General features: G+C 29.8%; 1 protein-coding gene across 3 annotated transcripts; it reads right to left on the reverse strand.

Moving 5' to 3' along the window:
* Positions 1-7,597: 7,597 nt before the first annotated feature.
* LOC137808199 (probable pectin methylesterase CGR2) lies at positions 7,598-13,644 on the reverse strand. 3 transcript variants are annotated; one of them, XM_068609184.1, is made up of 8 exons: positions 13,545-13,644; positions 13,418-13,443; positions 13,181-13,306; positions 13,009-13,048; positions 12,548-12,589; positions 10,963-11,337; positions 10,589-10,644; positions 7,598-7,941 (listed from the first exon to the last, which is right to left on the reverse strand). In XM_068609184.1, the coding sequence occupies exons 3-8, from the start codon at positions 13,289-13,291 to the stop codon at positions 7,789-7,791; spliced, it is 777 nt and encodes a 258-aa protein (XP_068465285.1). In that variant the 5' UTR covers positions 13,292-13,306; positions 13,418-13,443; positions 13,545-13,644; the 3' UTR covers positions 7,598-7,788. The 3 variants fall into 3 exon arrangements, with proteins under 3 accessions (XP_068465285.1, XP_068465286.1, XP_068465284.1); XM_068609185.1 differs by lacking the exon at positions 13,418-13,443 and having other exon boundaries at positions 13,545-13,620; XM_068609183.1 differs by having other exon boundaries at positions 13,418-13,607.
* Positions 13,645-14,179: the final 535 nt, after the last annotated feature.

Genomic DNA, 14,179 nt, shown 5'->3' on the forward strand with positions numbered 1-14,179 from the left:
TTATGAGTCATATCTAATACATATATTTGCTAAAATAGTGTTACTTGATTTATCATACGTCTACCAAATTTATCATATTTATCGTGTATTTCTTTATTTTTTATTAATGTAATCAATTTATTTATTAGTCAACTCCTAATAATAAATGACATGACTCATTTTGGTTTCGATCCATAAAATATGTATATATTACTCTTTTAAATTAAAAAATATATAAGTTTAACTATTAAAAAAAATAATTAAAAATGCATTTACAATTAAAATGTGCATAAACTTATCTACCATTCCCATTTTCAAAATATTGAAGAATTTTAGCAACAAGTATCGGAGGACTTTATTGACATCATTATCAATTACAATGATAACATTAATAAAAGAAAAAGTCAACACCAAACCGTAGAGTTTTAAACTTCGTTATAAAAATCATTAATAAATTAATTTTCTTCGGGAAAGGATCAAATGTAATTATGCCAGACGTATAACTGACAAAGTTAAGACATGTTTGGTATAACTTATTTCAGGAAAATAATTACTTTTACCTAAATTATTTAATATTGAACTCAAATTAAGTGTTTCAAACATATGACTGTTTATCAAACAATAATGCCGAAAATTAAACATTTATAACACCCATTTTATATAAAAACAATAATAATATATAACAGGATGACGTCATCCATCAAAATGAAATCCATATTTTTGCAGTTAGCTGCTGATAGTAACGCCAATTGATTTGACATTTGGAAAATAAGTCCTATATATTTAGGTTAATTATTATTTTTTTCAATAATAAATAAATTAAATATATATATAACATATCTCAAACCTTATAAAAAAAATCAATTATCCTACCAAAACTTAAATGGAGACAGATAAAAAAAATATGATAACATAAGTAAATTTCATCATCCACAAACTTTTATCAAACTACATAAATAAACACAAAATTCATTACAATATATCTTGAAAGAATTTATACCCACCTTTAGGAGACACTAAATATATATAAAAAAAGCAATAAAATAACAAACTAATCTTACTTTATATGTAATTACTGTATATATAATGTGTGTCAAACTAATCTTACTTGCTGGCCAAGTTGGGTGATAAAGTAAAGATACTTGGATGAATTAAATATTTTTTATTAGTATCTGTTTTTTTTTTCTCTCTCTTCTTATATTACATTTTTTGTAGATGTTAAATATAGGTTTAATGTCTACTAAATTTTACTGGGAAAACTAATAATAAATTGTAGATAGATAGACAAGAATAATTAGAAAATGGCCCCATTACATAATGGCATACGAAAGCAAAGTAACGATTTGATGGGTTTGATAAATACAAAGGGTGTTCACCGTTATGGCCATGGATCCCCAATACCCCTTAATTTCACATTATAGCAGACAATGCCGATTAATAACATCATCCAAATTCATGGACAACTCTAGAAGGACCCTAGCTATTCCCATGAATGCGACCAACGTTTTTCATTATTTTGTAATCATTGCTCTAATTAAGACTTTTAACTTTAGTTAGATTCTGATGAGGTAATTTTACAAAATTAAACTGTTGTTCTTATCCCATAATATTAGGAAATGCAGTCTCTGACTTAGTAGACAGTGGTTGTTGTAAATTAAATGGTTATAGAAATAGTTTGGTGTTATATATGTAGGAGAGAAAATGACGTATTTGTATAAGGCATGAGATAAACGCATGCAGAAGAGTTACGAAGGAAGAGGCGAATAAAACAAGAGAGCACGTGGTTTGTAGTAATAGAAGGTTATTAGGTCATGTGAAAGGATAGCCATAACACCCTCCGGAACGTACACACACATTAGTCACCGGGACCATTACAAACCTAGCTACTCCGCCATGACAACTAACATGAACCTCACGTTACTCCATTCTTCACTCTCTTCCCTTCCGACAACCCTATGCCCCACCGAACCTCCTTTGTTCCCTCCTTTCATTTCCATGTGTCCCCTCCTCTTTCCACATTTCCTATGCATGCACCTATATGCCTCAAATCCATCACTCTATACCCATTCTCACCCCAATTATCACCCCTTTTATACCAAAACCTTTCTCTTAATCAACTTCTTCCTATATACTTCTAAAATAAAAACCTTTTAATTACACTAAAACAATTTTTAAGAAACATAGTAGACTGAGACATCTTGAAGTGTTCAGATAATTATTTTTCGTTGCTGATAAGAAAAACTATAATAGAATACAGTTTTATATAAACTAGTTTTTCTTTTTTTTCTATTTACTTCTTTTGTTGGTGTTTTTTATACTTCCTTCCTAAAGTTTGTGTAGGAGAGTATATTACTAACAATCTTTTAGTATACAAAATCAACTATAGATTATGAAAGACGACATTTTGGACCAGTGGGGGGCGATTTGGATGTAAAAAAGCTTGGTGATGCATACGCAATAAGTAGAGTTTGGTTTTCAAATCCGTGGACTTGAATGCAAACCATGACAAAATTAGCAAGGATCGAAATTCAACACTGATGTTGGCATGGGTTCTGTCTTTCTTTCTTTTTTTCAATTTTTGGTCGTACGAGAATTCTATATATTTTATGATCTTTGAGTGAGACTAATCCTCATCGCCTTATATCCGAAACAGTTGTGCCGTTCCAAAATGAAGTGAGTGGCTAGGATTGTGAATAATGCATATGATCTTGGATTGAGAGGGACAAAAAAAGTTAAATGTCTCGTGCTTTTAATATAAATTAATTATTTTTATCTTTAAAATTAGTTTTTATTTTAATAATTTTTTATTATATATGTTGTTGTAGTAGACTGCTGATCCACCTTATATAAATAATATTTTTTATATAAGTTTTTTTTATAAAAAATAATAAAAATAGATAGAAACATTTAAGAAAATCCTTATACAATCTGTATTCATATAATAAAGATAATTTTAAGTTATAAAACTTTTTTTTCTATACAGACCAATTGAACACATAAACCCAGAACATTTAAGGTAGTCAAGAACAAGTGTGCTCTTAATCTAATCTTAAATCTGTCTATATGTGAGGTTTTACCTAGTATATATGGAGTCAGTTTTAACCATGTGTCTGTCATTATGATTATCTCTTTACTGTCTGATTAATGTTAATTAATCTAAATCCTCGTCCTATACTACTTCCTTTACATTATTCCTTTACATTATTCATTTACATTAGCTTCTTACCTAAATGAGCAAGGGTCGGTTCGAGACCCATAAACCAACACTTTTCATTCTAGTGTAGAATACAAAATGTATAAAACCAGTTTCCTTCTTAACATTTTGCCTCTGAATTCCAATACTACTACTGCATCATATAGTAGTGCTCATTTTACAGTGCTCATTTCAATTTAACTCATTTCTTATTGTTGATAAGAAAACACTTCTTTTAAAAATAGAGAATAAAGTAACTATAATAATATAATAATTTTTTATTAAATATTTATAAATATAAATATTTAAATAATTTTTATCAAATTTTATATTATTTTGTATTTTTTCTAAATTCAACTCAAATACATTATAAAAAAAATATTTTAATAAAAAAATATTTTAAATAAAATAATTATAATTTATAAATAAATAATTTAAATTAATTTTTTAACAATTTTTAATAATAAAAATAAATTTATAAATTTACAATTTTATTAATAAAAAATATATAATTTTAATCACACTTATCACATCATTTATAAATTTTCATAAATTATTTTACATTTTCTATTTTTTCTCTATGATAGAAGTATGCCTATTGTAAAGGATAAATTAGAGGCTATAATGTGAAGTTATAGGGTCTCCGAAAATAGTTTAGGTACCTAGGTCCAGAAGGAAATGACTTATCAAACTGTTGATAGGCTTGAGGTCTGTCGTCTTTTTTCTTACCCGTTTTACTACCGTTAGCACTTTTTTTTATATAGGAGAATATCCTTCAAATATTTCAATTTATTTATTTATTTTTTACTATAAACGATTGAATAAGTTGGTAACACTTAAAAAATGATTTGAAGTTTTTCTCTAAAATAAGATATTAAAACATTACAAGAGGAGTAATGATATGCAAATTAAAATAGTTTCTCTTCCTTTTCATTAAGATAAGTTATAGATAATAATATTCTTTTTAAAGTGTTTTTTATTAGTTAAAATTCACTACTAAAAAATTATTAAATAAAAATTAATATGAAAAATAAAAATAATTAATTATTATATTAATTAGATTAAATACTATTTTAAATATTAAAAAATTATTGAAAATTAAATTAGTTTTTATTATTAATAAATAATTTTAAATTGATATCTAATTAACTTTAAGATTTTAACTATTAATTTTATAATCTAAATAATTGATAATTAAAATATTTGTAAATAATTATATACAAATTTATAAATTATTTATTAATAATATAAATTAATATAGATGTAAATAATATTTTTTATTTTTAAAATAATATTTAATTTAATCAATATAACAACTAATTAATTTTTATCTTTAAAATTGATTTTTATTTTAATGATTTATCAAAAATATAACATGAATACTTTTATAATTCTAAAAATAAATTAACTAATAAAAATATATTAAAAAAATGTGCCAAAAATTATGTTAGTATTATTCTTCTTTACAAAAACAACTTAATGAATTTTTTTTGCCATTCTGTCAACTTTAACTGACAATTAAGAAGAGGATATATTTTCGTTTGCAAGGAACCAAATTGTTTGCCTTGTCTTTAATATCCTTAGACAAAAGTATCTCTACTTTATCTGAGATATAATTGATCTATCACTTTTGCAATGCTTTTTGGTTCATAACGGCTTTAAAACCATTGCAGAGTAAACCTGGCTATAATTAAAACATTTTGTTTTTTATCTCTTGAAACAATCCTTTCTCCTTAATCACTTCTCTTTGAATCACAGTGGGAAAAGAGTTAATCAGTAGGAATAAATGCAGTTGACAAATGGAAGAATGATAGACTGCTGCAGTGGATGGCGGAGACTTTGGATGGATCATACATAATGTGCTTCCTTGATTGAAGTGATATGGGTGGGGGAGGAACATGGATGCCTTAATAGACATTTGAGTTCGCCAGTTTATAATTTACGTCTTTACCAATCTCTCTATACTTAAATATCTTTAGTATACATCAAATATTTTTTGACGGATCAAAATTGAAAGAGATTTAAAAATATGTTGGTATTATGACACCAACACGTTTAAAATGTATTAAGATTAGAACAAGATTAGTGAAACTAAACAATATAGAAATATTATCTTAGTCATTATCCAAACTTTAGTTTGACCTAATAATAATGGGTTCATGAACATATAAATAACTTTTTATCATATCCAAACTTTAGTTTGACCTAATAATAATGGGTTCATGAACATATAAATAACTTTTTGATAAAAAGGTACATTATTTTTATACATTAATCATACTGAACATTAAATACTGAATATTTACTTGAACGTCGAAACATTTTTTTGCGGGTGTTTTCTCAATCGAGAGTCATGGAGGCAAGTAGAGTTTAACTCAAGTGAAATAACAAGAGTAGAAGAAAGAAGAGTAAAGTAGTTTGACTCAAGAAGTATAAGATAAAAAGTGAACCGATCGATCGAAACACAATAAATAAAAATTCTTTCAGTCTATTTTTATACGAGAATATTTTTGATAGATAATATAGTATCGTAATATGGAAACTTGAGTGGTGCTTTTATATGGATTAACATAAAGGATAAATATGACTTACATATATAGTTACTATACTTTGATGTTACGATAGTAGTGTGCACATAAAAGAAATCATTTGTTAAAATATGGCTTAACATAAAGGGTAAACATGTTATGGAAGCTTGAGTTGTGTTACAAAGATGAACAAAACAAGACAATATTTAAGGAGAGTACTAGTTGCATGATGTCAAGCCATAATAAATTTGTCAAAAGAACACTGCTGAAAAGGTAATAGTTTGTGACAGAAATAGGTGTTTGAAAACAGGGAAATTGTTGATAGTATGTGCAATAATGTTGAATGCACAGCCCCAAAATTTGCTGCTGTTAACTTCTAGTATATCAGTTAACAAAAAGTACAGATAGTTGAAAAAAATGGTTACACATGTCCAATCAAGGCAAATTTCCATAATCTTCTTCTTTGTTCTAGTATACTACAGTTTCGAGTCACGTCGATGGACATCAACTAGAAATGACATGCATTTTCAGGAAGTGTACGACGTACTCCAATTTCCACAATCCACCATTCATAACATAACGTATGAAATTAACAGTTATCGCTCTCAAGTACTTCACTCTCCCAAATTATATGTACAAACAAAAATCGATTCCACTTAAAGTCCCCACATAAGAGATTATTTGAGGTTATCTTAAATGGTTAAGGTAACTAACTAGCTTTAAATTGAAAGAGAAAAACAAAAAGAATAAGGTAAAAAATACTAAATTTTATCGTCAGCATATTTTTCGTTTAGAAAATATTTAAATATGAAACTAAATAAAAGTAATATTTAGTGAAAATATAGAAAATAAAAAAAAGAGTAAAAAAGGTGGTGAATGAGGATGAAACGGAGTTGGTCTGATTTGTTGAATCCAATTGTTATGTTGGGTCATTGCGGTCACGTGGGTAAAGGGAAATAAGTATGATATGAGGAAGAAAAAAATAGCATGTAGTGTTGGTCTATCAAACATCAACGAACCTTTGGGGGACAATTATTAGCAGAAGAAGTCCGAATCAAAAGAAAGAAGCCACTAAGGTCACCTTTCGTTTCTCTTTTCCGATGGGGACTTTTTACTTCTATTCTATAGCCCAACTTCAATGTCAACCTATGCACTCTTCTTCTCCGGCCCACATTCAATTTCATCACCATCTCCCTCATCTTATCATCATATTTTACTCAAATCTTCTCCCTCTTAATCAATACATTCAACACTTCTATAAAATATTATTCTAAAGAAGTGCACACGAAGACACTCATTATTAATTTAAATTGAAGTATTTCATCAACTTAGTTTACTTTAATTTAAGAGTGAATAAAGTATTACTAATGCGCTTTAGAGTCTTTGATTTAAGAAGAGGCCTAATTTACTTTAAACGATAGACGGATAAATACAGAAAAGTCCAATGTCGGCTACTATTCGGCTTAATTCTTTTCAATGATCTATCTTATTTTTAAAGTATTCCCAGCAACGTACTCTTAACACATCTTTCGTTGCCTATCTAAATTTTACAAGTCACTAGCGTGGATCCACGTTTTATTTAGTACAGTTTTTTTTTTCTTCTTTTTCTGGTGAGATATCACCAAAGAATAAAAGGTTGAAACGGTTGCGTTTGCATTACTCTAACGAGTGGGGGGCATATGGGATTAAGATTTAGAGCAAAATCGGTTGAGTCAAAGCAGCCTAACCCATTGCCTAGACTCCGACCTCACTTTATGCTGCAAGGCTTCTCATTTATCTAGTCCTTCATCCAAGCTCACCTACATTCCTGTTCAGGTTGATAAAAGGCAGCATACGATGATACGTGTCCCTTTTCATTTCAAAATTGTATAGTTTGATCAAATGTCAAACACACATCTTTAAGTCACCCAAGAATATTCATAATCTAATTTTGGTGTATTCTTTTAGTATGCAGACATATCTGTCCATGTCTGGTAAAACAAAATTGCCTGATTGATGACATTACACTCACATGTTTATAGGAATACAAAATTACAAAATGCGATATATGATGAATATCTATTGATCTAATTTCAAGATACCAAATTATCAATGGAATGAACTGAGGTGGAAAACTTGGCAAGTTGGCTTGAAGGAAAACTTTGATGCAGCTTGCTCAAACTTCTTGGAGGCAGATTCATTTTCTTCCATGCTTCTATCAGTGAAAAATTGTTTCCACCAAGATGAAGACCGCATCTTAGCCTTCACAATGAAGCAGAATGATTATAAATCAGGATAAGAAAATGGTCTTCAAAAACAATATTACTACTACTAGTAAGGTGGTCTAAACTCAGGAAACATTTCTATTACTATTACCCTAATATTACGATACTGAGTTTCAAGCTAAATCAGTACGAGAAAATTATTAAACAAAAATTAATTTTAAAGAGTAAAAATAATTAGTTGTTATATTAACTAAATTAAATACTATTTTAGAGACTAAAAAAATTATTGGTTTCTAAATTAGTTTCTATTATTGATAAAATAGTTTCTAAATTGATATCTAATTAGCTATTGATGTTTTGCTACCAAATTTAGAATTTAAACAATTGGTAGTTAAAACCTTGATAACTAATTAAATACAAATTTAAAAACTATTTATTAGTAATAGAAACTAATTTAGAAACCAATAATTTTTTTAATCTCTAAAATAATATCTAATTTAGTTAATATAGAAACTAATTATTTTTAATCTCTAAAATTGGTTTCTATTTAATAATTTGCTAGTAGTGAAAATACAAAAACCACCATGAACGGACATTATTATACGGGTATTCAAGCAAGCTCAATCCGCATTTGTCAATAATGGTTTCAGATAATCCATGTCATTGCAAAATTGATATCAAAATTCAAAGATAAACTGTATTTAGCTACTCTAAGATTAAAAGTGTATTAGAAAATGAACTCTAGTTATAATCATACATTAGAACATCAATAATTAATAGTGATCAATTCCAGACACATAAATTATAAAGTTGTTTAAATCTCAAAGGAATATCCTCAATACGTATCATTTTAAAAGAACTAAATTGAAAGATAAGTAATAAGAACCTTTAGAGAAGCACACTATAAAACTAGTCGGTGTAATAGGAGAAAATGAACTGTAGTTATAATCCTATAGAACACCAATAGTTAATATTGTGATCAAATCCAGACACATAACAAATTATGAAGTTATTTAAATCTCTAAGGAATATCCTCCATATCATTTTAGAAGTGCTAAATTGAGAGAGAATTAATAAGAACCTTTCGAGAACCACATTGTAAAAGCTAGTCGGTGTAATTGGAGATACCACACCCTATGAATCCCCCACAACCATACCTTCAATGCGGGACTCAAGACTCATTACAGTTGGATCCTAACATCCCACCATGCTCCACAATCATCTCATCCCTTTGACTAAACCAAAGTGAACACTGCAATGTCAGTGTCAGCAACTACACCACTTATTCACAATTGATAAAAGTCTTAGGAAAACTGCAACACAAGCTAGTTGTTGTAGTTAGAGTCCAAGGCCATCTAAACCCCACACCAAAATTTCTACTTCCAATAAGGGACTCAAGTCCCGTAGCTTGTAATTAGATCTTAACATCCACCGTGTCCCTAGCCATCCCTTTGACTGGTTCCAAACTAACATCGCAATGTGTCACCACCTACAACACTCGTTTGCATCAGAGAAACATGGTGAGAACTCCGATACCAATTGATATGAACCGTAATAAAATCACACCACTAATACTAGTTGTTATAGTTGGAGTCTAAAACCCCAAAGCCAAAACAAATTATCAAAACTACAACTTAAATTGTAGGATCATACAATCCTGAGTTGGAGTGTCCCTAGCATGCTAAATTGTCCATGCGATAGTCATTGAGCGGGACTAAATCGGGATTATGATCTTCATCCTGAATTCACGGGATTGTCGATCCCCACTGTTTGACCCAGTTTTCAAAATCCCTAGATCTTTGTTCGGGGCACAAGCTTGGATTCTCTTGTTCTCACTTCATCTGCAACCAACAATCCTAAAATTTCTCTTTGCTGTTGCCACCAGCAACCATCCCACCACCCTTCGCAATTGCCATCACGTAGATACAAAATGCAAACTTCAAACACAGCTTCTGTACTCAGTTTCTTCTCTGCCTTCAATCACTCTCAATCTACACTTTCTATCAATCTCAGTCTCTGCTAAATTGGATTGGTCAATTATTTGGATATTATTATGAATTAAGTATGGTAATGACAATATTCTACCTAGGATCAGGAGGGAAGGTGAAAACTTGTAATTCGAAAATCACAACTTGCATAGTAAAATTCTACATACCTAAAATGCAAAACTATACATGTAGATATACATGATATGCATAAAAAACATATAAAGAAAACAACTTCCAAATCACACCATTGAACAACATTAATGAAATCCCATACTTCTAATATGGGACCTGAACCTCATACCTTGCAAATAGATCCTAACAATAATATTAGTAGGTCACTAGTGGTTAGACAAATAATACTTCCGCCCTTGACTGCCAAGCTCTAATGTAATTTTTATCATCTTATGATCAGTGTTCTTGAGATAATTTGGAAAAGGAATTCAACATCTGCTTATATCAGAACAATTTCTTGTTAAAAGAATAAAAAAATAATTTGTTGAAGCATAACTTCTGTAGATAAAATCGTCTTAGTGAAGATGCAACACCAAACAACATAACTAATAAAAAAATGGACAAGAAGACATCGGATTTTAATCAATGAAATTCAATTTAGAACATTTGAAAGAAGCAATACAAGTCTAATCAATAGAAAAGCGTATTAGAAAGGCATTAGACAAGCTGGAGAATGCGACTCACTGGGCGGCCAAATTTGGACAATTGTGCTATTTTAGCTCTCTGTTGACCTGGGTGACCTGAAAAGACAGCAAATTACCAAAATTACAGAAAGGTCAAGTACAGAAATAACATGATAAAGAAAAATATCATTCAAGAGTCTATTTGGAAATAGATCAAAAATGGTAATGATTTAATACAATTTTACATATAAAACTAATCCCTGAATATGCAATCCCTGTTTTTAAAGGAGTACCAACTCAACATAAAGTTAAAATCATTGAATAGCATATCCAAAATACAGAAACAATCATACTCTTGAATGGAAATTTAATTAGTTGGAAAATAGCTGCACCCATTGTTTGTGAGGTTACATTTATTCCAAAATGAAGAAGTACCTGTGAAAATAATAATGCCATCAGCAGATACCCTTGCTAGCTCAGGAAGAGTTTTGTTCATATATTTTGGAGACAGGTAATCCAAAACATCTGACACTATAACATGAGAAAAAGACTTTGCCCTATATGGTAAAGGGAATTTTATATCTGCAACACGTACAATGCCTTTCTGCACTAGAGCCTTGCAGTGCCTATCAACATCATCAATGTCATATGGCTCCACACCCCATGCTTCAATTTCCCCTTCACTTAACAATTTGGAGACCACTGAACAACTCTCAGGGCCTACATGCAAAACATTTTTCATGCTGCCACCATATGCATCCTTCAGAACAGGAATTGCACTTGGAATTTCCAAAGTGCATGAAAAATCACCTGCAAGAGAAAACAATGCTGAAATTTGTTTATAACAGAAGTTTAAGGAATGTCTTTCCAAAGACAATGCATGTAATTGAACAACTCTTTTTTTGTGAATCAAACACAGTTTGTCCTGTTTTGACCAGGATTAATCAACAAATTTAATAGGTGAGGTAAGAAGAAAGTACAAGTTTGTTCATTCTATTACACAGAAGCACAGAGCAAATATACGAGGCAGATTTTTCTTATGGATGTTATTAGTTTGGAAAGTAAAAAAATAGGGAAAGGAAAAACCAGAAAGGAAAAGAAGAGATGTAAGTTATAAAAATAAAAGGCATCTTACTACATGGTTTAGGGTCCTGAAATTTTTCGATTTGCAAGACAATCAGGCATATTGCAAATTAAAATGTTGCAATTTTATAAGATAGAGATTTATTTTTCTAAATCTAGTAAACCTCTTGTCATCATCCGTGCTCATGCTAATGTATGTTTCCAGTATAAACTTTGCCAACTGATAAGGTAGAAATATATAGAGACCCCCTTAAACCTTTTTCCGTCAACCCAGCTGCAGATGTATCAGCAGTGGTAAGGGATTGCACTACAACAAATTGTTGTAGTAGCTTTCCTTGTTGTCTTAATAATTTGTTCTGTATAGGGAATAAAAATGAATTTCGGAAGAGGATGCTAAGAACAAACCAGGGGTGCCTTTTATAGCATAACCAATGTCTAATTCATATGATCAGGTACTCAGAAGACTACAATCTACACTGATTATATAAAACCCAACATAAGGTCAAGTTCCTCCCTATGTAATTGGGTGTTAAATATTGATGGACAAACAAAAATATGGTACTAAAGATGATGAAGGTCTCTATAATGAGCATGATGATAAGCCGCTCTAGCAACCAGAGCCCTCAACTCATAGGAGATTCGTAACATCATATCCTGAAACTTTTCATGTTCCTTGGTGCATCCAGAATTAGCAACAAACTTGTTAAAATATGGATAATCACCTTATTACTTGCAATTGGCTATAATGATTTCCCAATGCATGGAACTAGCTCCAATTTTTATTAGCATTGTTTCTGGCTTAAGTTTCCGTAGCAAAGAAATGCTACTGCTTTTTATCTAGTCATATGGCTTCTAAAAACAAAAACAGCAATAAGCAACTAATAATTTTATACAAAGCAATCCCAATAACATTCTGAAGGCCTAGCGACATACTTACCTTCAATCCTGCTAAACACATTCTTTCTTCCTCCCAATAGACCTGTCCACTTGAAAATGTAAGATCAACCAGTACATAAAAACAAGTACAGTAAGTTACTTACATTTAGGCTAGTTTAGTATATCCATAAAAATGGGGTCTAAAATGTATTTAATTAGAATACACTAGTAGTATAAAAGGCATTTTTTACCCTATCATCCAATTACAAATTGGCATATTGACTTTTGTGCTACTAAAGTCAAAACTAGAAAGATTTCTAACTAATCGAGAGTGCAAAATCTTAAAGCTGATGATGTATCAAAATGAAACTAAAAAATAATCGAGAGATGATTTTCTCCGTGATTTCACATAAGAACTTCCCATCAATTGATTTGTCACCCCACCATTACAGACATAGAAATTAGCCATTAAAGAAAAAGAAACCGTAACATTAACAAGAACAGCCCATAGAAGCTTGTTACCTGACCCACCAGAAGCATAAATTATGAGAAGAATAGCTCCCTGAGATTTTCAATAAAAAATAAAAATGATTAACCTCATAAATTTATTACTACAACAGGATCAGCCCAATTCCCATGGGTGGATCCCATTCATCAAACAGCAGCCAAAAGGGGAAAAAGGGTGAGAAATTACCACGAGGAAAAGAGATATGTACAGTAGCGAGGAAGTTTTGGATTTGGAATTGAAGAGTCCCCAAAAACATCCATCACCACGTCTGGTGGAACTTGGTTGTCTCTTTCTCATTACTTCTTATTGTGCCTGCAAAACAAAGATCACCTCACCATTATTGGGAACGGAATGAAATTGAAGAAACAAGTGAGCAGTGATGAAAATGGAAATGAAACGAAATGAAAAGGGAGAGTGCAGCACCTTATTTTATTAGATGGCATTCATAACTTCATTGAACAATGAAGGAAGTTTAGAGATCTGAATCTAAATATACGAGAAAATAAGAGAGAGATGAGAAGCATAGCAATTGCTATTGCATTTGGATTACCTTACAAACACTAACTTCAACGATCCGCACTACTCTCATTTTCATTCTATTCTACAACGCCGCATTACAATAAAAAGTTTTAGTTTTATTTAAAGCAAAAATCATTCAAGCTTATAGTTTTTTTACCTCTTTTACAAATAAATATTTTCATTTTTAATTCATCTTCAAACTTTACCTCATTTAAAAAGAAATAATTTAAACCTTAGTTTTATTTTGATTGATTCTTAAATTTTATTCATTTTATAAATAAACATCTAAATTTTTTGAATTTATTTTACTTATTTCTTAAATTTATCAATCGTTTATATATTATTTTTTTCTAAGATGTTTGAGTTAAATCATTTATATTGTTTTTATTTTTATTTTTTCTCAAAATTGGATTTTCGTAAATTAAATGAGAATTTATAAGTAAAAGGAAAAATAAAATGATTCAAAAAAGTCAATTTAATTTTACAAATAATTTTAATTTATTAGATTTTAAATTGTTTATGTAGAAAATTGTAGTTTTGTAAAACTCTAGTACATGTTTATCCTGGAGGAATAAATGTTATTTTCGAACAACAATACAAGTCTTTAATTTTGTTTGTTAATTTATTTATTTTTTGAATATCTGATTATTCAATTGAAACCAAAAA

Source organism: Phaseolus vulgaris, chromosome 3, assembly GCF_000499845.2.
Source record: "Phaseolus vulgaris cultivar G19833 chromosome 3, P. vulgaris v2.0, whole genome shotgun sequence".
NCBI lineage: Eukaryota > Viridiplantae > Streptophyta > Magnoliopsida > Fabales > Fabaceae > Phaseolus > Phaseolus vulgaris.